The sequence below is a fragment of the Hemiscyllium ocellatum genome, chromosome 14 (assembly GCF_020745735.1).
Source record: "Hemiscyllium ocellatum isolate sHemOce1 chromosome 14, sHemOce1.pat.X.cur, whole genome shotgun sequence".
In the NCBI taxonomy this organism is placed as follows: domain Eukaryota; kingdom Metazoa; phylum Chordata; class Chondrichthyes; order Orectolobiformes; family Hemiscylliidae; genus Hemiscyllium; species Hemiscyllium ocellatum.
In genome coordinates, this window is record NC_083414.1 from 41,356,111 (window position 1) to 41,380,114 (window position 24,004).

At 39.1% G+C, this 24,004-nt stretch overlaps 1 protein-coding gene across 2 annotated transcripts in view; it reads left to right on the plus strand.

Annotated features, from left to right (window-relative positions):
* Nucleotides 1-6,485: 6,485 nt before the first annotated feature.
* Nucleotides 6,486-24,004, plus strand: part of LOC132822361 (ataxin-7) — a 136,277-nt gene continuing 118,758 nt past the window's right edge. Inside the window, exons 1-2 of one of the 2 annotated variants that reach the window (XM_060835665.1) lie at nucleotides 6,486-6,654; nucleotides 6,801-6,869. In XM_060835665.1, the coding sequence (XP_060691648.1) occupies nucleotides 6,489-6,654; nucleotides 6,801-6,869 (235 nt within the window). In that variant the 5' untranslated portion in view covers nucleotides 6,486-6,488. The remainder of the gene's footprint in view (nucleotides 6,655-6,800; nucleotides 6,870-24,004) is intronic. The other variant, XM_060835664.1, reaches the window with a different exon arrangement.

Below are 24,004 nucleotides of genomic sequence, written 5' to 3' on the forward strand. Positions count from 1 at the left end.
TGAGGTGCATGGATAGGATAAGTAGACAAAGTCTTTTCCCTGGGATCGGGGAGTCCAAAACTAGAGGGCATAGGTTTAAGGTGAGGGGGGAAAAGATATTATAGAGACCTAAGGAGCAACTTTCTCACGCAGAGGGTGGTACGTGTATGGAATGAGCTGCCAGAGGATGTGGTGCAGGCTGGTACAATTGCAACATTTAAGAGGCTTTTGGATGGGTATATGAATAGGAAGGGTTTGGAGGGATATGGTCCGGGTGCTGGCAGGTGGGACTAGATTGGGTTGAGATATCTGGTCGGTGTGGACAGTTTGGACTGAAGGGTCTTTTCCATGCTGTACATCTCTATGACTCTATGACAAGAATGAGAAATTCTAAACAATCATAACAATTTACACTGAAAAACTGCAGATGCTGGAAATCAGAAACAAAAACAGAAATTGCTGGAAAAGCTCAGCAGGTTTGGTAGCATCTGTGAAAAGAAATCAGCTAACATATAGTGTCCAGTAGTAAGCTCGGAAAATGTTTTTAACCCTTAGTTTGAAGGGTATGTTTGGGTCCTTAGATACTGAGGAGGAAGGAAGTAAATGGACAGATGTTACACCGTTAGACATAAAAACCAATATTTCCCTAGCTGCTAACAATTCACTGGACTCAACACATTAACGCTGATTTCTCTCCACAGATGTTATCAGACCTGCTGAGCTTTTCCAGCAATTTCTGTTTTGTTTGAATGATAGGAGAAAAGAATGCTGACTAGCCTAGGTGTTGCCATAAAGAAAGTAATGAGGAGTAATAGACTCCCCAAGTTACTGGATTGTTCCAAACAGGAACAAGGCTTGAATATATTCCTTTTGTTTTCTTGAGTGTGCGAATAGCTATACTAGCAACAAAGTCAAGCTAATTGGCTTGCAGGACCTTGAAGAACCTAGGACCAGGATTTGGCTATTCAGCACCTTGAGCCTGTTCCAGGAGAAGCAGGTATAGTTTACCAACCATAGCTCAAAAGGGGCAATAAGTGCTTCATAATGAAGATATGAAATAGTCAGAGAAGGGAAGAAGTTGTTGGGAATCACTTTTACAAGGGGAAATCAGAATTCCCACCAAGAACTGTCCAAAGGCTTGGAAATCAATGAATGATGGGAAGTGTGACCAATCTCTGAATGTAGAATGCAAGATTCAATTTTAAATGTTGTTTGTAATTTTAGAAGTTAGGATGTTAAGACTATTAATACTATAACTATGAGTTAAATTAACATTAACAATGCAAAGGACTATAGCAGTTAAATTTGCAGGTGGACCAGGTATTACAGGTAAATCTAAACACTATAACATCTTAAAGACAATCATTTTAAATGGAATGCTGTGATCTACAAACTAAACATTTTCCATATATAATTCATTTTATTTCCGTTATTAATTAATACATCATTGTATAACACACTAACTAAAACAAATGTCATTTTTGTGAAGCAGGGTGAAGATAATTATGTGAAGATAATTATACTATTTTTGCAGGACTAATTCATTTATATTTTAAAATCACATATTCTAACATGCTTCTATTTCCATTACATTTCTCTGATCATCTATGCAATGAGAAGGAAATAGGAACAGGAGTAGGCCATTTGGCCCCCTGAGCCTTCTCCACCATGCAACTAGATCAGAGCTTTTCTACTTCAATTCCATTTTCCTGAATATCCATAGATTATTAGAAACACAAAGGACATACTGATCTCTGACTTGAATACACTTAATAACTAAGCCATAATGGTCCTCTGAGTTAAGGAGAAGCTATATTGCTGTGATGTATTTTCAGGAGAAAATGAGGACTGCAAATGCTGGATTGATCAGTGTCGAGAGTGGGTTACTGGAAAAACACAGCAGGTCAGGCAGCATCCAAGTAGCAGGAGAATCGACAGGAGCCCTTCATCAAGAACAAGGCTGTGAGCCGAGGGGCTGAGAGATAAATGAGGGGAGGGGGTTGGGCTGGGGGGGGAAGGTAGCTGAGAGTGCGATAGGTAGACGGAGGTGGGGGTAATGGTGAGTCGGAGAGGAGGGTGGAGTGGATAGGTGGGAAGGACAATGGACAGGTGGGACAGGACATGAGGGTGGGGCCGTGTTGGAAGATTGGAACTGGGATAAGGTGAGGTGACGGGGTGGGGAAATGAAGAACCTGGTGAAATCCACACAGATGCCATGAGAGGAGAAATTCATCAAAGTAGGCATACTTGGAAGAGGGAGAGGAGGAGAACTTCTTCAAGGTAGGCATCCTTAGAAGAGGGAGAGAATATGAACTGTTGTGGTTCTGTTCGCCGAGCTGGGAATTTGTGTTGCAGACATTTCGTTCCCTGTCTAGGTAACATCCTCAGTACTTGGGAGCCTCCTGTGAAGTACTTCTGTGATGTTTCCTCCAGCATTTATAATGATTTGTATCTGCCGCTTCCGGTTGTCAGTTCCAGCTGTCCGCTGCAGTGGCCGGTATATTGGGTCCAGGTCGATGTGTTTATTGATAGAATCTGTGGATGAGTGCCATGCCTCGAGGAATTTCCTGGCTGTTCTCTGTCTGGCTTGACCTATAATAGTAGTGTTGTCTCAGTCGAACTCATGTGTCTTATCATCTGTGTGTGTGGCTACTAAGGATAGCTGGTCGTGTCGTTTCGTGGCTAGTTGGTGCTCATGGATATGGATCGTTAGCTGTCTTCCTGTTTGTCCTATGTAGTGTTTTGTGCAGTCCTTGCATGGGATTTTGTACACTACGTTGGTTTTGCTCATGCTGGGTATCGGGTCCTTTGTCCTGGTGAGTTGTTGTCTGAGAGTGGCTGTTGGTTTGTGTGCCTTTGTGAGTCCTAGTGGTTTTAGTAGTCTGGCTGTCAGTTCAGAAATATTCTTGTTGCATGGTAACGTGGCTAGTCCTTTGGGTTGTGGCATGTCCTCATTCTGTTGTCTTTCCCTTAGGCATCTGTTGATGAAATTGCGGGGGTATCTGTTTTTGGTGAATACATTGTAGAGATGTTCTTCTTCCTCTTTTTGCAGTTCTGGTATGCTACAGTGTGTTGTGGCCCTTTTGAACAGTGTCTTATGCAACTTCTTTTGTGCGTGTTGGGGTGGTTGCTTTCATAGTTCAGGACTTCATCTGTGTGTGTGGCTTTCCTGTATACCTTTGTGGTGAACTCTCCGTTAGATGTTCTCTGTACCATCATGTCTAGGAATAGGAGTTGGTTGTCCTTTTCTTCCTCTCTAGTGAATCGGATTCCTGTGAGTGTGGTGTTGATGATCCGGTGTGTGTTTTCTATTTCTGTGTTTTTCATGATTACAAAGGTGTCATCTACATATCTGACCTAGAGTTTGGGTTGAATTTGCAGTAACGACACAACCAGCTATCCTTAGTAGCCACACTCGCAGAGGACACGCAACATGAGTTCGACTGGGACAACACTACTATTATAGGACAAGCCAAACAGAGAACAGCCAGGGAATTCCTAGAGGCATGGCACTCATCCACAGATTCTATCAACAAACACATCGACCTGGACCCAATATACCGGCCACTGCAGCGGACAGCTGGAACTGACAACTGGAAGAAGCAGAGACAAACCATGCTGGAGGAAACATCACAGAAGCACTTCACAGGAAGCTCCCAAGCACTGAGGATGTCACCTAGACAGGGGAACGAAATGTCTGCAACACAAATTCCCAGCTCGGCGAACAGAACCGCAACAACGAACACCCGAGCCAGAAATCTTCTCACAAGGATGAGAACTTTTTCAAGGTAGGCATCCTTGGAAGAAGGAGAGGAGGAGAAATCCTTCAAGGGAGGTATATTTTCAGACGAGGCATTTTGTTGATGTGGAGCATAGAGAAAGTGTAAATTGAGAATGTGATAGGAAGGTTAAGAAACAAAGAGGTTCAGCAGAAGAGTTGAAAGGAAGAAGATATTAGATAAGAAGGAGCAAAAAGGTGTTGTATATTTTAAAAGGAGTGGGTATAACACAGTAAGAGGGCTGGGGCACAAAAAGGGGAGAGAATGGAGAATAAAAGGCAAGGTGAGAAAAAAGAGGGGAGGTGGAATGTGTGCAACATCAGGCCATCTTCAAATGAGATGACCTTTTCTCTCTCTCCATCAGATTCTCCACAAATTCCTGAAGGAATATTCCAGGAGGAGCCCTGTCTTGACATCTTTCTCAATGCCTTTCTTGAAAAGAAGGCACTATAAATCAAGAGTGAATTTAAATCATCTGATTAGTCTCCTAGTTAGAGTTGTACCTTTCATGCATTTCTTAACCTGTTACTAATTTTTTTCGGATGGGTGCATTTTTTCAGATAAATGCTCAGGGAAAGATCCTCATCTGAAATAGTTCCATTAACGGCCTCAGTTGCAAAGAATTTTAATTATGACAATAATTTTAAGATTATATTATTTTATCTCTATTATATCATGTTGATAATACCTCAATGACAGAGTTTAGTTTTGGGACTTAATTGAGCTAATAATCAATGAATAATAGTAGGAGGGGACACAGCTTTAAATCAGTAATCTAGATATACACTTTCTATATGAACAGAACTACAAATAACAAACTGAAGTATATAAAAATAATTAACTTACTACATATTACTTATGATAGAAGCCTATTATAATATGTTTGAGAGGGAAACAATGCGTTTTGATCTCATTCAGGGGCACAAAAAGTTGCATTTTAGTGCACATAGGAATTATCCACTTTATAAACTCCATTACTAGTCATTAAATGGAGATAAAAAGGACTACGGGTGCTGTAAATCAGAAACAAAAACAGAAGCTGCTGGAAAAGCTCAGCAGTTCTAGCAGCAAATGTGAAGAGTAATGAAAGTTAACATTTCGGGTCCGGTGACACTTCCTCAGAACTGAAATGGAGATTTCTGTTAATATCTGCAAACTAGCTTATCCACTTGAAGCATCAACCACTCCAGCTGTTTGTTTTGCTGATAAGAGTATTTTGGATTTGGAGCTTCCTCACTGGGCTGGAACTCCAGCCGTGACGCGCGATACAGCGTAGGTGATTGGAGCTGACGTCCTCCTTTTAGGAAGTGCAACGCTGCTATGTTTGTGCTCAAGAAGTCAGCACCTGCTCCCTACTGTAGATGCAGAGCACAGTTATCGGGGGATGATATAATGATAATCTGTCCTTTAAAAGTATTAAAGTGTGCGTCACCATTCTTCGGTTGGAGAATTTGCCAGTTTTTTTACCACCTAAAAGTACATTCCTGACTATCTAAACCACTTGCGACGTACCCATTTATTTTAAGGAATAAAAACGCAAATACACCAATGATGCAATAAATTTCCAGAAAACATTGAGTTGCAATCCCAAACGCTTTTTCAATCGATACACATTTGCAGTTATAATCTGCTGTGAACAGCTGGTGAGAAGGAATACAGATGCAAATTTACTGAATACTACAACATTTTCGACAACAGGAAGTTTCTCATGGAATATCTAGTTTAGTTGTCCATGCGATGGACTGAGATGATAATTGGAGAAACAAGATAGACGCCGCGACTGGTTTTAGTGGTTAGGGTGATGTGTTCCATGTGCGTTCATGGCCACCATTATATTTCAGGCAGTTCTGCATTAACAGAGAAGCTGACTTTATCACCAAGCTCTTTGAAGATGTGAAAGAGTGCTCTGCATTATTATCGAGCATTGTCAAAGCCAGACACCTCTGCTGGTGGCTCATTGTTGTTCAGTCTATATATTGCATAGGGATTCACCATTCCTCGTCTGGATAACAGGTTGATGTCAGTCCTGAATGAATATTATCTGTTGCTTCTGACATTGGCGTCTGCAATTTTAAAAGTTTTCTTGGGGGGGGGGGGGGTTCGTCAACAGCAAGGTTAGTGTTTTTTGTGCCTTTTGCTTTTTTTTTCCCATTTCACGGCCTGTCATATGATGGTGCTGAAGCAAATGGCAAGAGGGGCAACAACAGCATCATCGCAGAATGCTTGCGGCAAAAATAGGCCATTCAGCCCGTTGGCCTGCTCTGGATAAGTACAAGAACATCTCAGCTAGCCCTACTACCCTGCTGTCACTTTCTGAACAAACTGGGAAAGTACCAAGAGCCGGTATTTGTACTGGACAGCCACACTCTGACCAGCATAGTCATGGTGATGTTTAACATATCCATGAGTTTAAAGAATGACACAACGCAGGAGGCCACTCAGCCTCTGCTAGCTTTTCGAAGGAGCCTCAACCTGCTGTTCTCCGCGAAAATAAACAAATAAAAACCCTCCAAGTATTCACGCAATAAATTCATTTTTACAGGTTACAAGGTGAACTGTCTGCTGTGAGGCGGTGCATTTGGGTTGAGTGTGTTAAAGGGCAGAGTGGGGGCCGCGGGGGGCCACAGAAACTTGCCCCGGTGTTGCAGAGTCCCAGCAGCGCCTCCTGTTAAAGGGGAGGGGACTCCAGTTAAAGGGGAGGGCGAATTCCTGCCAAAATGTAGCGAAAAGATGGCGGAAACGGCCGAGGCTGACGTCAGCGCGGCCCGAAGTGCGGCCGGGCAGCAAGAAGGATCAGCAATGGCGACTGTGGAGAGGAGACTACCCAGTCCGGAGGCGCTGGCGGGACAGCCCTGGACCCACTGGATCGATGCCGCCAAACAGCACGGGGCGGACGGTGAGCCCAAAACGCTCTTTAACCTTAGAAAAGACTTTTAGCGGCGAAGTGACGAGCGGGCCCGGGATGTTTGTGCGCCGACTTGGCGCAGGCAAGGCAGGCAAGTGTAACTCAGTGACTGACTGATGTGTCCAATTGTTACACAGGCACCGAATTGGAAGAAACTTTTAAGGAGTGCGGGAAAAACCGGGAGGTGATGCGGCTGAGACGGGAAGGTGAGTGGCGGCTCCAAACTTTGCTGTGTTCCTGCTCCTGCCTGCCTGTTGTACAGGCTCCTAACCGCGGGGCTGGTGACTCCGCTTCGCAGGCACTGGCAACTAGACCAAAAAGGGGGCCTGTTACATGGATGCATTCTGAACTCATGGTTTACCCAAATATTTGTAGCAGCTAGGTTAACCGACAAAACGTTCAAAGTTCCCATTCCCTTCGCCAGCTCTTCTCCTCCCCCACCCACGTAATGATTTCGTAGACTTAATTTTTTTAAAAGTTGCTTTCCGTGATCTACGTGTTAAGGTTCAGTTGCTATCTTGTTTGTCAGGTAATGAGGGAGTGGTTCTAGATTATATTTTGTAGCAATTCAAACTTGAAATCACGAACAGTAACACAACATAATTTGGCATCCTGCTATGTTTGGGTGATTGCAGAGAAGCTCATCACAATATACTTCAAGAGGTTAATGTTAGCTATTTTTGGTTTCATTTATGCTAGACTCTGTTCAAGCTGAGTAATATACCCTGTTACTAAATTGCTACTATGATTCATTTTTGTGAAACTTGATATTTAGTCCAATTTTAAACTTTAGATAAATTTTGAACTGTTCCATGTAAACTAACTTTAAAGTGTCCATATTATGTATCTAGCAGTTTCTATTGTAACTGGCAGGAGTGACCATTTGAAGAAAAAGTGGCACTTAAATTTACTTATCTTACCTTTTGTTCTCTACATCTCGGATCATCTATAGTTTAGACATTGACTTATGTATGGATCACAGTTAATTTTCAGTTTCAATCAAATTGTGAAATGGAACATTAAAGATTGGACTTTCTTTCCTATTCTTAAGTCTGTAGATGATCTAATTTCTATTTTAGAATAGGGCTGAAATATTAAATAAAATTCAGTAAAATACTGCAGATGGATGTTTTGATCTTGTAACAAGATTTACGTTTAAATTTTAAGTACTGGTATTTTAGTTTGAATCTATCCAGTTAAGATAAAATGTCTGGAAAGATCTTCAGAAAATGAATTTGGACAGTCTTTCTATTTTCTAAGATACTAACTGAGATTGTGGTACATGACTGCCCACAATCCAGTTCGAGTCTCGCTCTCCTACAGTGTTGAGGTGGAAATTGGAAAACTTGTACGGATTCAAACCTGTTTGAGTGAACACTATACTTGATATGTGCTTGCTGACATTAATAATATTTCATTTCCTCTACCAATGTTTATCAGTTTCTGAAGGCAAACTTATCCAGTGCCAGTTTACTTGAACTAAATTTTGTTGAATCTGTAAAACCATACGCTGTTAGTAACCCCTTCGATACATGCTTGTAGGCATGGAAAATGTTTAATGGACCTGCAAGGCATTTTAACACAAACTCCCCTTTAAGTTTAAGTTGATAGATGGGAGATGTCGCAACAGGGAAAAAAAATAGATTTTGTAGGTTAGAATGTCAGTTTGAGATTTAATAAATGAGAAAAGTTAAGTTTTAAGAAGCCAGATATCAAGGTTAAAAATGTTGCACATCTCTAATGGTTTTAGTGTTCAATTTGACAGCTATTTACGCTGAGAAATATGACTTGTTCCTCAAAGTTGGATAAGTGGAGTCTCCGATGGGCAACTATATTGTAAATTGAACATCATTGTTATTTTTAATCTCAATAGGAAAATGCTATCTATCTAGACTGGTTAAATTTTAATTCACTATGCTGAACAAATATCCATTAAAAATGTGATGTTTTATTAATCTAATGCTTATAGACTACAGGAAGCATTTGCACCAATTTAAATCGCTTTTAAAAATATTTGGCTTGATTTCCTGTCCATGATTGTCATTATTTACCCTTTGTTTTACCTTCTACTATCAAGAGCCAAAAATCCAAATTTGTCATCAGACCAGCTTTGACACAGCTTTTGATGTTGAAAGCAGTGTTTCCACTGAGTATATACTTTTGTGGATACTGCAGTCTGGTTTGGTGGGTGATTATTAAACATTTTTAAATCTTTGAGTTCTTATTGTGAATGCTGTTTTATTTTGACCAGTTGGTTTGATTCCCTACGTGCTTGTGCATTTTTTTAGTAAGTTACACTGAAAAAGAATAACTGTCTTATTTCGGCCAGAATGAGTAAATAGCTTTCGTACCTACATATTGTGGTATTACATACATTGAAATAAGTTATTTTGCATGCAGTATTAAACATCATTGCATATATTCATTTTCAAGAACTTGGATTTATGTTGTCCCTTTCACAACTTCAGGATTTCTCAAATCATTCTTATAGCCACTGGAGTATCTTGGAGTGTAGTGACAGTTGAAGCAAATAACAACATAGCTAATGGAATGGCTTAAAGAAAAGAAAGTGAGGGAGTTGCTTGTACTGTAAACTGGTGTAATTCACTGAAGTTAAATTCTTTGCCACCTCTATATTATTCAGTGCAGTAGGAAAGGTTCTATATACCTGTTTCGTTAGTCAGTGTGTTCCTGTTAATTGACACATGATTTATGCACACCATAAAGATGGACACAAGTTTTAGTCCATCTTATGCGAGATATAATTGTAAAATATTATTTGAACTCCCATTGCTAGCTGAAAAATCAGTAGCCTGATTAGAGACTTATTATCCAAACTGTAAGGTAAATTGCACCTGTTCTGATCACTACATGTCAGTTTTATGCTAGTGAAGACTCTCACACCAGTGTTTAAATACTATCTAGATTTGATTGGAATGAGGAATCTTACTCTTTTTTTTTCAAAAAATCTAGATGAACGACTGAGTTTTGAAATCTGATATTTTGGAAGTTGAAACATGCTCTTCCTTCATGCATTGAAATATATAATTCTTCTGTTAGTAAAGTTTACAACTGTTGGTACAATTTGCAGCATATTCCTATATCGTTGCAAATGAACATACAGTCAAGGTCACAACTTATTTCTTCACTATCCAGCTAAGGGTCTTTAGAGATATTTTGTGAAATTTTGTAACTATTTAACCTACATGAATGATCTCTTTTTGTGGTGGCAAATAAGCATGTGTGGTCTTTCCTTGCGACCACTCTCTATCAGCTCTTTGTTTTATTTTATGGGGATTGGGATGAATAATGTTCCAGTCAGTTTTCACTGATATTTAAAAATGGCAAGTTTGTTTGGTAATGCTCAAAGTGTTCAATTTGCTCTGATAGCAAAGCAATGTTGATGCTGGAAATCCATTAGCTGTAAATACTCTGCAGGTCATGTAGCATTTTATTTTGTGAGAGGGGTGAAGAATATTAAACGTTCTTCATTAAATTTAAATTTTGAGCCATATGGGGCGGGAGGCTGTGTGTGTGTGTGTGTGTGAGTGAGAGAGGCAACAAGTCAAATGAAAGATCATGGAAGGCAAAAGGTGGTAACAGTGAGGTGTGTATAGAAGCAAGAGGTGTATCAAGAGGTGTAAATGGGGGAAAGGAAGAATTTTGCAGTTTGCTTTAATCTTGGGAAAGGGAAACAACAGTTTTTTTTATCTGTAACTTGGTGTCATTTACTGATGAAGAAATCAAACATTGTATGTATCAATTTTCAGTTGTTTTGCAGTTGTTACTTTCAGAAAATCCCTTGATCTCTCATGTTATTTGTTTCTCCTAGGTAACTGTCTCACTATGGCTATCCTTAAATGGAGAATAAGTTGTGATGTGAATTTGAGGAGAGTGAGGTCTGCAGATGCTGGAGATCACAGCTGAAAACGTGTTGCTGGAAAAGCGCAGCAGGTCAGGCAGCATCCAAGGAACACGAGATTCGACGTTTCGGGCATAAGCCCTTCCTCAGGAAGGGCTTATGTCCGAAACGTCGAATCTCGTGTTCCTTGGATGCTGCCTGACCTGCTGCGCTTTTCCAGCAACACGTTTTCAGCTGTGATGTGAATTTGAGTTTTTTTTGAAGAAGTAACTAAGAGGATTGATAAGGGCAGAGCAATGCACGTGATGTAGAGGAACCTTGATTATCAGAAGGACACGGGTGGGAAGTATTTCATTCAGTTAAGAGTTCCAGATATTTGAATGCCAGATAACATAGTTTTAGCCAAGCATCGGGACCTTGCAATCTTGCCGAATAATCTGATATTCGGACAATCGAATGCCGGATAATTGAGGTTCATCTATATATGGACTTCAGTAAGGCCATCTTGAAGATTCCTCGTGGGAGACTGGTTAGCAAGGTTAGATCTCGTGGAATACCGGGAGAACTAGCCATTTGAAGACAGAGTGTGGTGGTGGAGGACTGTTTTTCAGACTGGAGGCATGTGACCAGTGGTGTGCCACAAGATTCGGTACTGGTCTACTGCTTTTCATAACTTTATATAAATGATTTGGACCTGAATATAGGAGATGTACTTAGTTTGCAGATGACACCAAAACAGGAGGTGTAGTGGACAGCGAAGAAGGTTACCTCCAATGCAACAGGATCTTGATTAGATGGGCCAATGGACTGAGAAGTGGCAGATGGAGTTTAATTTAGATAAATGTGAGGTGCTGCATTTTAGAAAAGCAAATCAGAGCAGAAATTACCATACACTTGATGGTAAGGTCCTAGGGAGTGTTGCTGACCGGAGAAACCTTGGAGTTCAAGTTCATAATTCCTTGAAAGTAGAGTCCCGGGTAGATAGGATAATGAAGAAGGCATTTGATATGCTTTCCTTTATTGGTCAGAGCATTGGGTATACAAGTTAGGAGGTCACCTTGCGGCTGTACAGGACATTGGTTAGGCCGTTTTTGGGATTTTACATGCAGTTCTGGTCTCCTTCCTATTGGAAATATGTTGTGAAACTTGAAAGGGTTCAGAAAAGATTTACATGGATGTTGCCAGGGTTGGAGGTTTTGAGCTATAGGGAGAGGTTGAATAGGTTGTGGCTGTTTTCCCTGGAGTGTCAGAGGCTGAGGAGTAACCTGATAGAAGTTTATAAAATCATGAGAGCCATGGATTGGGTAAATAGACGGGGTCTTTTCCCTAGTGCGGAATCACCCGAGCTGGAGGGCATAAGTTTTGAATGAGAGGAGCAAAATTTAAAGGGGTCTAAAGGAGAACTTTTTAACGCAGAGGGTGGTGCATGTATGGAATGAGCTGTCGGAGGAAGTGATGGAGGCTAGTACAGTTACAACTAAAAGGCTGGATGGGTATATGATTAGGAAGGGTCGAGAGGATATGGGTCAAGTGCTGGCAAATGGAACTAGGTTAGGTTAGGTTAGGATATCTGGTTGGCATGGGCGAGCTGGGCCGAAGGGTCTGTTTCCATGCTGTACACCTGACTCTAAATATCTGGATGAAACTAACAATATTTTTAAAATGAGATTAGATTAGATTCCCTACAGTGTGGAAACAGGCCCTTCGGCCCAACAAATCCACACCGACCCTTCGAAGAGCAACCACTCAGACCCATTCCCCTACATTTACCCCTGACTAATGCACCTAACACTGGACAATTTAGCATGGCCAATTCACCTAAAATCTTTGGACTGTGGGAAGAAACCCGAGCACCCGGAGGAAACCCATGCAGACACAGGGAGAATGTGCAAACTCCACACAGGAAGGTTGTAATGAAACTTGGATTAATATTTTGATTGAAGGTTGCTTCCGTCCATTACACAGAAGAATTAATTCTGACTTTGCTCACTCACTAGTTAAAGCATTCTTTTAAAATTTATTTTTGTGTTAAATACTTCTGGTTAAGCATCCATATGTAGCTTTGTAGTTGCTCCTTGGTATCTTTTCTCTTGCTAACCGTTTCTTCTGAGAAGATAATTTTTGAAGTATACATTTGGTGATCTGAATCTTCTTTTTTGCCAAGGTAACATTGGCTGCACTTTGCCTGATCTGAGGTTTGTAGGCAACACTTGTGAAATGGAATAGATTTTACGATTCAGGATGTTGATGACCTTTTTTCAGAATATGACGATGAAGGATCATTATTGACCTAAAATATTAATTCTGGTTCTCTCTAATGATACTGCTGGACCTGCTGAGTATTTTCAGCATTTACTTTTCATTTAATTTTTTCCTTGTGTTAATTTGCTTATGGGATCTCCTATGAAGGGTCTCTGGATTTGGTGTTGTGATGGTGTCATAAAGCAGGCAAAACAGCAATTTTCTTTGCAAAAATGTTCTGATAACAAAGCAAGGATTAAAATTGTAGTAACATGGAGAATAGAGTTCCAGCAGCATCTATGGAAAGAGAAATAGTTGACCTTTTGTCAGAACTGGAAAGATATGAAATAGCCCTTGAGCAAACACTGAGGCAGAGAATGGTAAAATGGAGAGCAAGAGTTGGGTTGGAATGTAGAAGAAATTGAATTTTTATTAGAGTTGACACTGCATTCATCATTGTCTTACACAAGGATAAATGTTGAAACAAAAGATCTAATTAGTTGAAGTGTTAATGAAAAATTGTTGAATTAATAACTGCTATCCAAAAAATGGCCACTATTTCATGACCTGATATAGGGGAACTGAGTTTGAAGGCTGTGAAGTGGCTTATCAAAAAATGCGTTGCTTTTCCTTCGCTTCCTGCTTTATATTGAAATGAGTTGCTTTAATTCCTGTCTTGTATTGAATTTTTTGGGAATACTTTGAGGTAGTGATTGAAGTATAAATGAGGCAGAGAATTAAAACAACTCTTAAATGGAAGCTGGAGCTCCCACTTACAGATTGAACAGTGGGGTTCTGCAAAGCAGTTGCAACAACTTTCATGATGCAGAGAAACAAAATGCAGCAGTACAGGTAAATTGCTTATGCTCTTGGAGTGTTTGGAGCCCTTGACAGCCAAGTTGTTGAACCTTTTACGTAAAATGGTCTTTCAAACCCAATTATACCTTTTTTTTCCAACAAGGCGTACCTTTGAAGGCAGATGATTGGTTAACATTGAGATGAGAGCACGGGACGTAGATTTTCATGTCCATTCAGATGATTTCTAAAGTGTTTGAACAGGGCTTAGGTGGAGAATCATTGACAGCAGACAATTATCAGAAGGTTGAGAAGCAGAGGCTGAGGTTAAACAAAGCTTTGCTGGAATGTTGCTCATGATTTTAAGAAAGGAGACTTGATATTCGCTATTTGTTTTTGTTAGAATGAATGAAATTATAACGGGCTTTGAAAGTTTCTTTTCTGCAAAGGTTGTCATGATGTGAAGGAGAGGGACAAATTTTATGAGATGACCATGCGAGAAAGGGGAGTCTGCTCCCCTTTTACTCGCCCTTTTGATTGGTTACAATTTTTTTGTAACATGCAGATATTACTCTTCCGTTTAAAATGGAGGAGCCAATTACTAAGGTTTGCTTGAGTGAAGGAAAGTTGTATTTTATTGTCTAGTAGCCTGGAGACGATAATTAAACGACATTAAACGTGGGTAATAAACTCTTGGGGTGGAGGAAGAAGTGTTTGGTACAAACGACAAAATAAAGGCAAATAAAATTTAAAGTTTTTAAGAGTAAGTAATCTTAATCTAAAGTCCTTGTGAGTGAAACTGAGTCCACAACTGTTGAGCACTTTTGGTGACATTTTATAAAATTCTGGAGTTCTCTGAATTGTGTGTCCCCCTGTCTCAGTTGTTTATTTTTTTCAAGTGTACATTGATTTCGGAGATTAAGGGAAACAAGAGAGCAAAAGAGAGTTTGTCTTCCATGTTCTGTTAAGAATCAATTTTTCCCCCGTCATTCTTCTGTCAATAAGATTATAAACCTCAGTCTAATTCCATTGTCTTTCCAAGCTGTGTACTCCACAGTCAATCTTTCATCATCCCATATATGTTTTCCTGGCACCTTTTTCCACTTGGCATCCTGTGATTTAATTTGTTTCCAGGTAGACTTTTTTTTTCTCTCCAGTAACAAGGCCTGTGAATATCCAGTGTCTCAGAATACTGGTTTCTGTCCCTGGATGTCAGTCAGTGGTCTCTCTTCCTTTGGACACAAATGCCAAATAGCAGTCTTTGGTCATTAATCATGCTTGCGCAGCCGTTCTGAATCTTAATGTTACAGACATTGCTCTTACTGGTTGGGTTTCTGGGGAATGCTGAAACCAACAAATTTCCTTTTACATGTACTGGTTTCTCATGGTGAAAGCACTTTAGGTACATTCCACCTACCTCCTATGTGGATCTCTCCTCCTCTTAATAGTTGAGACAGTTCATCTTTCAACTTGTTTCAGGTATTGACTGTTGTCCCAGTTTGGCCTGTGACAGCTTCCAGGCAAAGTTCTGCTTAATTTTTATTTTCCACTGTGCAAATCTCCCAGGCCTGTATGTGGGAGCAACTTCCACATGCAAAAGTCAATTCATCAGCTCACTGAACCTCCCAGTGACTAGTATGTTGCTTCCAGACTCCAGCTTCTGAGTTTATTGGGGTGTGTGTTAACTCCTCATTGTCAGCTAAAATTTCTGCTTGTTTGGGCTCTGCTAACCTCTGTTCCTCAACGTGAGTCTACATTGGAAAAAATAAGGAGTTGTTTGATCTCCTTATTACCTCATGAAGGTTTTCATTGTTTCTGCAATTTTAGGTGCCCATATACCCACTGACCAAAAGTAAGCTGTTCATACTTTGCATGTGTCTTGTCAGACTGTTTGCTGATATGCCTCTAGCACTTGTGGTACTTAATTAAATTGCCCCTTTTTGTTACATGATAGTCAGTTGTACTTTCCATGTAAGAGAGTCCACTGAGTTTTTCCCCTCAACCAATGATGCATCACTGTTTATTGCTGGACTGGCCGCTACTGACCTTTCAGGAAAAAAAAGTGTTCATTTCTTCTTCAAACTAACTTGAATACTTTTATCATGTATAAATTGGGTGTGTTTGGTTGTTTCTGCAGAGCTGTGATTTAGCTCAAGTTGGTTCAATTGAAATTCCCTGTGTCTTCTCTTTTCTTGGAATTCTCTTTTCCCACCGTTTCTCTTCTTTCCATTCCTGGAATTTTCTTTTTTCCCTTTTTTCCTTCTCTGGAATTCTAATTTGGGTTTCTGTTTCGCTATTCTCAGGTGCCACCCTTTTTGCAACTTCTACTTTCCTGGCTTTCTGGTAGAACCTAAACACTAGGGCATGTCTACCCCTTTTAATTCTTCCAAGTGTGATGAAAGGTGTGTGATTTTTATTTTAGTTTGGATTTTAATTTTACAGCATGCGTTTTTTTTTGTCAAGAAGTTTAAAAATTAGGTAGGTCAGTCTGTCTGGAACCACTATTCTAAACCAGTACATGCCTCCTGTAGTGCTAATGGAAGTTTGTTTACACTGTGGAGAGAGAAAACATCGATCTGTTAGCATAGCAGAATCTAGGACGAGTTAGTTTGCTTGTAATGTAGTTCAGCAGCTTTAGACTTGTTTTGAAGGAATCCTGACTGGAGTCAGAAGCAAGTGTACAGATTGTTCTGCCATAAGGTGTGTTTTATTAACTTGAATTTGCTGTGACCAATTGCCGAGTAGGGGACACAGTTTCTATAGCGCAAACTTTCAAAACGTGTATTTTCTGTAATGCAATTACTTTGCCAACACTCTAAGTGCTGTTTCTCGAGCACAATTTTTCGATAATGCAGGGCTGCACAAGAATGGAACAATCTTGTTATAGATTGACTGACTGTGTATTCTGAGGAAAGGAGATTGTTCAGGACAGTTAAGGAAGTAAGATACTTTGGCAAAAGAATCATGACAGTGAGAAAGCTAGCATAAAGGCACTTTACTTGAATGCTTGTAGCTTTCATAACAAGGTTGATGAGTTAACGGCACAAATTGTCATGAATGAATATGATTTGGTAGCCATTACAGAGCCATAGTTAGAGAATGGTCATGACTGGGAGTTAAATATCTAGGGGTATCAGGCTGTTCAGAAGGACAGATAGGAATGTAAAGGAGGTGGTACAGCTCTGATATTCAAGGACGACATCAGGGCAGTGCTAAGAGATGAAATAGATTCTGTGGAGAATGAGGTTAAATCCATTTGGGTGGAAATTAGAAATTCTAAGAAAACATCACTGATAGGTATAATCTATAGGCCACCTAAATAATTTAATGTTACATTGGAGTGAGCAATAAACAAAGAAATAACCAAGGCCTGTAAATGGTACAGCTATTTTCATGGGGGATTTTAATCTGCATGTAGATTGGTCAAACCAGCTCGGTCATGGTAGCCTTGAGGAGGAGTTCGTTGAGTGTATCTGTGTGGCAGTTTCTCCTGAACAGTATGTAATGGAACTGACGAGGGAGCAAGCTGTTCTTGATCTGGTCCTGTGTAATGAGACAGGACTAATTAATGACCTCACAGTTAGGAATCCTCTTGGAAGGAATGCTCGCAGTATGGTTGAATTTATAATACAGCTGGAGAGTGTAAAGATAAAATCCAATACCAGGTTCCTTTGCTTTAACAAAGGGGACTACAATAGAATGAGGGAGGACCTGGCTAAAGTAGACTGGAAACAAAGGTTTCATGGTGGGACCGTTGATGAGCAATGGAGGACTTCCAATGAAATTTTTAAGTGCTCAGCAAAAGTACGTTCCAGTAAAAAGGAAGGACTGTAAGAAAAAGGGCAAACTGTCATGGGTGTCTAAGGAAATAAAGGAGGCTTTCAAATTGAAAGAGAAGGCACACAAAGTGGCCAAAAACAACATGAAGCTAGAAGATTGGTAAAACTTTAATGATCAACAGAAACCACAAAAACAGCTATAAAGAAAAGTAAGATAAAGTATGAGAAAAACAAATAGCAGAATATATAGACAGATAGCAAAAGTTTCTATAAATATATAAAACAAAAAAAAGTGGCTAAAGTAAACGTTAGCCCTTTTGTGGATTGAGAAAGAACTTCTTCACCAGAGGGCTGTTAGTCAATGGAATTCCTTGCGCAGTGAAGTAGTTGACACTGTCAGTAAACTTTTAAAGCTAAGGTTTGAAAAATAAAGGAATTGAGGAATATGGTGAGAATGTGGATAAGTGAAGCTGAGTGCATGAAAAGATTAGCCATGATCTTATTCAGTGGGGGAGCAGGCTTGAAGGGTCAGGCGGCCTACTCCTGCTCCTAGTTCTTATGTTCATATGTTTTTAGCTTGTGAAACATTATAGACTTGGAGTATTTAATTAGAAACCTACATTGATTCTCAAAAGATTGAGAAAGTCTTAAACTCGAATGTGAGTGTTCAGAAGAGAAGGCCTACAACGAAGCATGTAAGTCAAACCTGTAGGCTTGACCAGAAGCACTGTGGATTTTTGAGTAACTGTAATCTAATGGTGTTGAGGAAGAGATGGGATTTGGTTTGTCAGGTTCTGAAATCTTTCAAGTTTGCATGTAGATAACTTAGTTTGGTTCATTTTTATTTTTGCTTAATAAACTTCTCACAAAACCTGCTGTGCTAATGTTAAAGTGAAAGACTGCTACATAAATTATATCTTTGCTTATGTTTAATCAGACCAGATTTCATTTTGGGATTTGTTGTCCAGCAGTAGCATCAATTGGAATGTCAACATTTTTTCCCCAAGTTCTACCCTGAGAAAGCGTTAATATCAAATGTGGAAATGTTCGTGCTTTTAATCTGAAGAAAATCTTTATTTATGATTTTTAAAATTCATTCATGGGTTGAGGGCATCATTGGCTAGTCTAGCATTTGTTGCCCATCCCAGAGGGCAGCCATGAGTCAACTACATTGCTATAGGTCTGGAGTCATATTAAATCCAGTCCAGTAAAAATGGCAGTTGTCTTCCCTAAAGGACATTAATGAACCAGATGTTTTTTTCCAACAATTGACAATGGACTCGTGGTCACCATTAGACTTCTAATTCCATATTTGTAAAAAATTGAATTCAAGTTTCACAACTTGCTGTTGTAGGATTTGCACCTCTGGTCTCTGAATTAATAGTATAGCGATAATACCTGTAGGCCATTGCATCCCTATAAAATCAAAAAGCTTTCAAAGGAAGAATTTGTATTCTGCTCCAGTTCATTATTTTTTTGTTTGTCGAAGGAACTTTTATTGGACTCCAAGCTGCCAAAGTTGGTATAACCAGGTGAAGGGGAAATTGACCCATTTTTAAAATCCATTGGTCGGATTCAACAATTTTTAATTTTTAGCATGCACACTCAAAATCTAGCTAGAAAGTGAAGGAACCAATTACTAATTTTATAAAGTAATGGGAGAGGAATTTTGAAACTAACCCTGAGAAAATAATAAAATGTGACATCAGAAATAGGTAATAAGCTTAAAGGAAGAGGGGTACTCTCGTACAAACTGAAAGATTAGAGAAAAATACAATTTAAAGTTCTTTAGAGTCAATGAATTGAGAATGCAACCTGAGTCTTTTCTCGCGTTTGTGAAATTTGTAGAATTTTGAGTACCTTGTTATTTTTTCCATGTTGCTTTCTACACTAACGTTTTTTAAGGTTGACAGAAACGGAGAGCAAAACTGCAAGTTTTCCAGGTTTTGATTTTCAGTTTACTCTGCCAACCACCCTCTGAAATATAGTTCATTTATGTATTTCCAAGTCCAGCTCTATTGTTTGTGGGTTACTTAGCATGGAAAGACAGTCTTTCATCTCCAACATAAATGTAAGTTTCTTGGTACTGCCTTAGTTGTTTGCTGGTTTTGTATAAAATGGTAATTTCAGTGCAACTGGTTCAGTATATTTCTTTATAAATCTTAGTCCTTGAAGAGCCAAGATATTAAAATCAGATGGTGGAATTATCATAACAATGATTGCAGAGAATTGTTTAGTTGTGGGCTAGACTTAGTGCAAATATTTGCTGAAGAACCATACATACTTGGTGTTTTCCTGCAAGAATGAATATATATTTTTAAAATATATATTTTTAAAATATATACCTGGCTGTAAACATATCATAAGGCTGTGAAAGATTTTATACATAAGTCAATCCAAGAGAAACCTGCTTAATTCCGAAGAATTTGAGTTACATGAAAAAGCAGGTTGTGTATAAATATATATATTTTAATCAGCTGTTTGGACATGTTGTGATACCCCCTTCCAGCAAGGGTGGGATTTGAAGCTGTACGTTCTGGCCCAGAGGAAGGGACACTACCACTGTGCTACAAGACCCTCTAAGCAAATTACATGAAAGTGCTAGTCAATGTTGTAAAACAAATTTGTGCGTGTACCTCATGATGTCCCGAGGTACTTATTCTTGAAAGAAGGCCTAACCATATCTGAGTTGTTATTGTTGTCCTTGTTGTCATCGTCGGATTTTATGTTGCTGATGTTCGAACTGCCCAAAATACTGACCAGAAATGTTATTAAATTCTAATCCCCTTTTTAGAAACAATATAAACTAAGACATAATGCAGCAAGGTATGGATGATATTGAAAGCATATTTCAGAGCAAAGTAATTAAAATAAAACTGAATTAATTAAAATTATTGGTGTTGAAATATGGATAAAAGCTGAGAGAAACCAGAGAAGGGGAGGTTATAGTAGTAAAGAATGGGTTTGAGGTAAGCCTCCGAAGCCCAAACTGAAGAAACAGTACAAGGAAAATTGCCACACTTTCTGACTATTCTCACTCAACAGTACAACATTAGTTGGGGAGGAAGAATCTGGTTGGTGCATGGCTGCCTAAGAATGTTTTTTCCACTTTTTAAAATAGTAATACAGTGTATGTGTGCATTTCTTTCTCCCCCCCCCCCCCCCCCCCCCCCCCCCCCAACTTTTTTTGCTGGAACCATATAGCTCTGTCACATGTCGGTTGTGCAATAAACAGAAGGTGTAATTGGAGTGCTTGTAGTATAGGGCTGATTGTCGATACAGTACACAGCTTTGGAAAGGATACACTAAGTGAGCATTCAAAGTCCTGGATTAATTAGGGACCAGCATCATGGATTAGAGATGAGTAAGGTGAATTTGGAGAAATTGATTAATGTGTGAGTACTTTACTGTGATTTTAGAAATTTGCAGGATTCTGTTTCTGTCTTTTAAAAAATGAAATGGATGTAGAAATCAATATTGAAGTTTGTGGTACCAATTTGGGGAATGCCAAAATGAGTAAAAATGAGGGCAAAGCATAGTAGACATGACTGAAAGACATGTGGGGCTGTATGTTTCAAAAGTGAAGTGATGTACACTGTGAATGGTGTGATTTTTGTTTATTGATGAAACAATAATTTGCAGACCCAGATATACAGGTCTTTTTTAAATCTATTGGGAATAAAGGGGCCATAAAGAACACATGACAGGATGTCATTTTACCCATTATTAGAGTATTTGTATACTGTGTGTAGCATTCAACACTCCACCACACACACTTTATTCTTTGCATTATATAATTACAGTGAGAAAAAAAATATTTAAGGAGATAACTAATGTTTTCTTAAACACTTTGGTGATTTTCAAAGGGTAAACAGTAGAGGTTTGTTTCTGCAGTTTCCCTTTATCAGTCACTGAAGGCAAAAGTGAAGTTTCATTGCTTTTCCATCTCCACGGGTGATTGCCATTTATCAATTAGAGCATAAATTCCAACATTTTAAAAAGCAATTGATTTGATTGGTAAGGAAGGGTTATCAACTTGTTTTGTAAATGTTAAGTTGGTGGAGGTTAAACTTGTATTGAACTTGTAAACCCTTCACTGTATTGGGGAGACGGGGCTGACTACGTTGAGATTTGATTAATAAGCATATAAGTTGTCAAGTGTGTACCTTCATTATTTAAAGGAATCTCAATGAAATTTGGGATCGGTTTTGCATCTGATGAAAGCGATAGATAAAAAGGTCATTGTCAGATGAAGCATGGAGTGGGTAGACACTCGAGTGTCTGGTTGTTTCAATATTCACAAAATGGAAAGGACCATCTAGTCACTGAACAAGGTGTCACAATACATGTCAAAGTGCAGTAGTTTCTTGTGTTTTAAATGATTATTGCAATTCTAAAATTCATGGAATAAGAATGTTGAAAATGAGATTGCTTTGATTTATTTGTTGATTGTAATTTATTCCTCTGGTCATACACATGTTGACTACAGTGTGGAGTGGGGAAACTTTGCCAGACTGCAGCAATATGTCCAATTGCGTGACCTTCATAAAAATACAGCTATGGGGATAAAAGTAACAATAAGCTACTGAGTGACATCAGTTTGGTGTTTTAAAAAGTTTGCTGAAATATTTTACATTTTATTGAATTTTTGATAAGATATCAGTTAATAGTGAAGGCATTTGGTATGCCTTCCTTTTATTGGTCCGAGCATTGTGAATAGGAGTTGGGAGGTCGTGGCCGTGCAGGACATTGGTTAGGCCACTTTTGGAATATTGTGTGTAGTTCTGGTCTCCCACCTATCGAAAAGATGTTGCGAAACTTGAAAGGGTTCAGAAAAGATTTACAAGGATGTAGCCAGGATTGGAGGATCTGAGCTATAGGGAGAAGTCAACTTTTTAGGTTCAGCTGTTTTTCCCTGGAGAGTCGGAGGGTGAGGAGTGACCTTAGCATTTTTAAAATCATGAGGGGCATGGATAGGGTAAACGGGCAAGGTCGTTTCCCTGGGTTGGGGGAGCCTGAAACGAGAAGGCATAGGTTTAGGGCGAGCGGGGAAAGATTTAAAAGGGATCTAAGGGACAACTTTTTCATGCAGAGGCTGGTGCATGTATGGAATGAGTTGCCAGAGGGAGTGACAGAGGCTGGCACTATTACAACATTTAAAAGGCATCTGGACTGGTATATGAATATGAAGTGTTTAGAGGGATATGGGCCATATGCTGGCAAGTGGGATGAGATTAATTTAGGATATCTGGTCAGCATGGAAGTATTGGACAGAAGGGTCTGTTCCTGTGCTGTACGTTTCTATGGGTCTGACTCTTTAGTTACTTGGCTGGATTGGCATTGCTTTTCTAATTAATTTTTTTTTTGCCTAAATGTGTGACAGTTGTTTAGTCCATTTCAGTACACCACTCCATACCACTCCCATTCAATGGCTAGAAAAATGGGTGGTGCCATGGTTTCTGTTAATTTATTTTGTTTGGCTGATGAGACAAAATCCCCAATTGCCAACTTTTTTTTCTTGTCTTGTCCCCTATTCCCCTATTCCTCCTTCCAGCAAATTTCTCTCTGGCTGGACAAATGCTTCTCTGTTCAAGTTTGGACTTTACTACATGAGTAATGTGTGAACCTGCATCTTGTCATTGCGTGCTATCACATTTATTCAATCAATAACGTTTTTTTTTAGAAAGAATAAGTCAACGCTACACTGAATTAGGCTGGGTAATCTGACTTTTTTTTCGTGGTGGTTTGATCAAGTTTAGTTTTTCCCCTGATAGTGCAACAGCATATGATTTGTTACCACTTGACTCTTGTTCGCGAGCATACGAATTGCTAGATGAAAAATTATATATCAGTTAGTTGACTTCTAGAATCTCATGATATAATAATGTACTTCGTGACAAATCCTCGTAATTTATTTTTCAGTTTGACAAGTTATATGTGAATAATCCTCATCTTGGAGAGCTTTGATAGATTTAAAGTTAACTCCAAAGAATGCCATGTCTTTGATTACTTGTAATGTGTCCCAAAATGTTGACTGAAAAAGATCTATAGAATTTACTTTTGAATGAATCAATACTAACTGCTTCCATCCTCTCCCGAGGGAACTTGTTTCATAGATTGACCACTTGTTTACTGAAATCTTGTTTTCTGCCAAAGCTTTGAAATTAAACTTCCATTGCCCCGCATTACTTCAAACACAGGCTGTGTCTTCCAGTTCTATTGCACCTGAATAAAGTGAAGTAGCCTACATAGTCTACGTGGTCCCTTTTTTAGAATCCTAAAATCAGTAACTGTGTGACTTTTCAATTATTATCTTTTTCCAGTGAAACATAGCCATTGATATGATTATGTATTTGTTGATACAAAGCCATTACAATGCCAAATTTTGTACATCTACTTTTCAAATGTGGTTACGTATCAAATGTATTTAATTAATACATTTTCTTTCTTTAGCATCTTTCTCATTTCCAAAAATAATATTTCCATATCTCATTTTTAGGAGGGATTCATGTCTAAACATAAAATATTCACCAAGGGAAGTTTTCAAAAGGGAAAATATTGATCAACCAACTTCATTCTTCTTTTTGAAGAGATAATAGGGTCGTAGATGTATATTGTTTCTGCAACTATTTTGCTAAAGTGCCACTTAAACTAATGATTATGG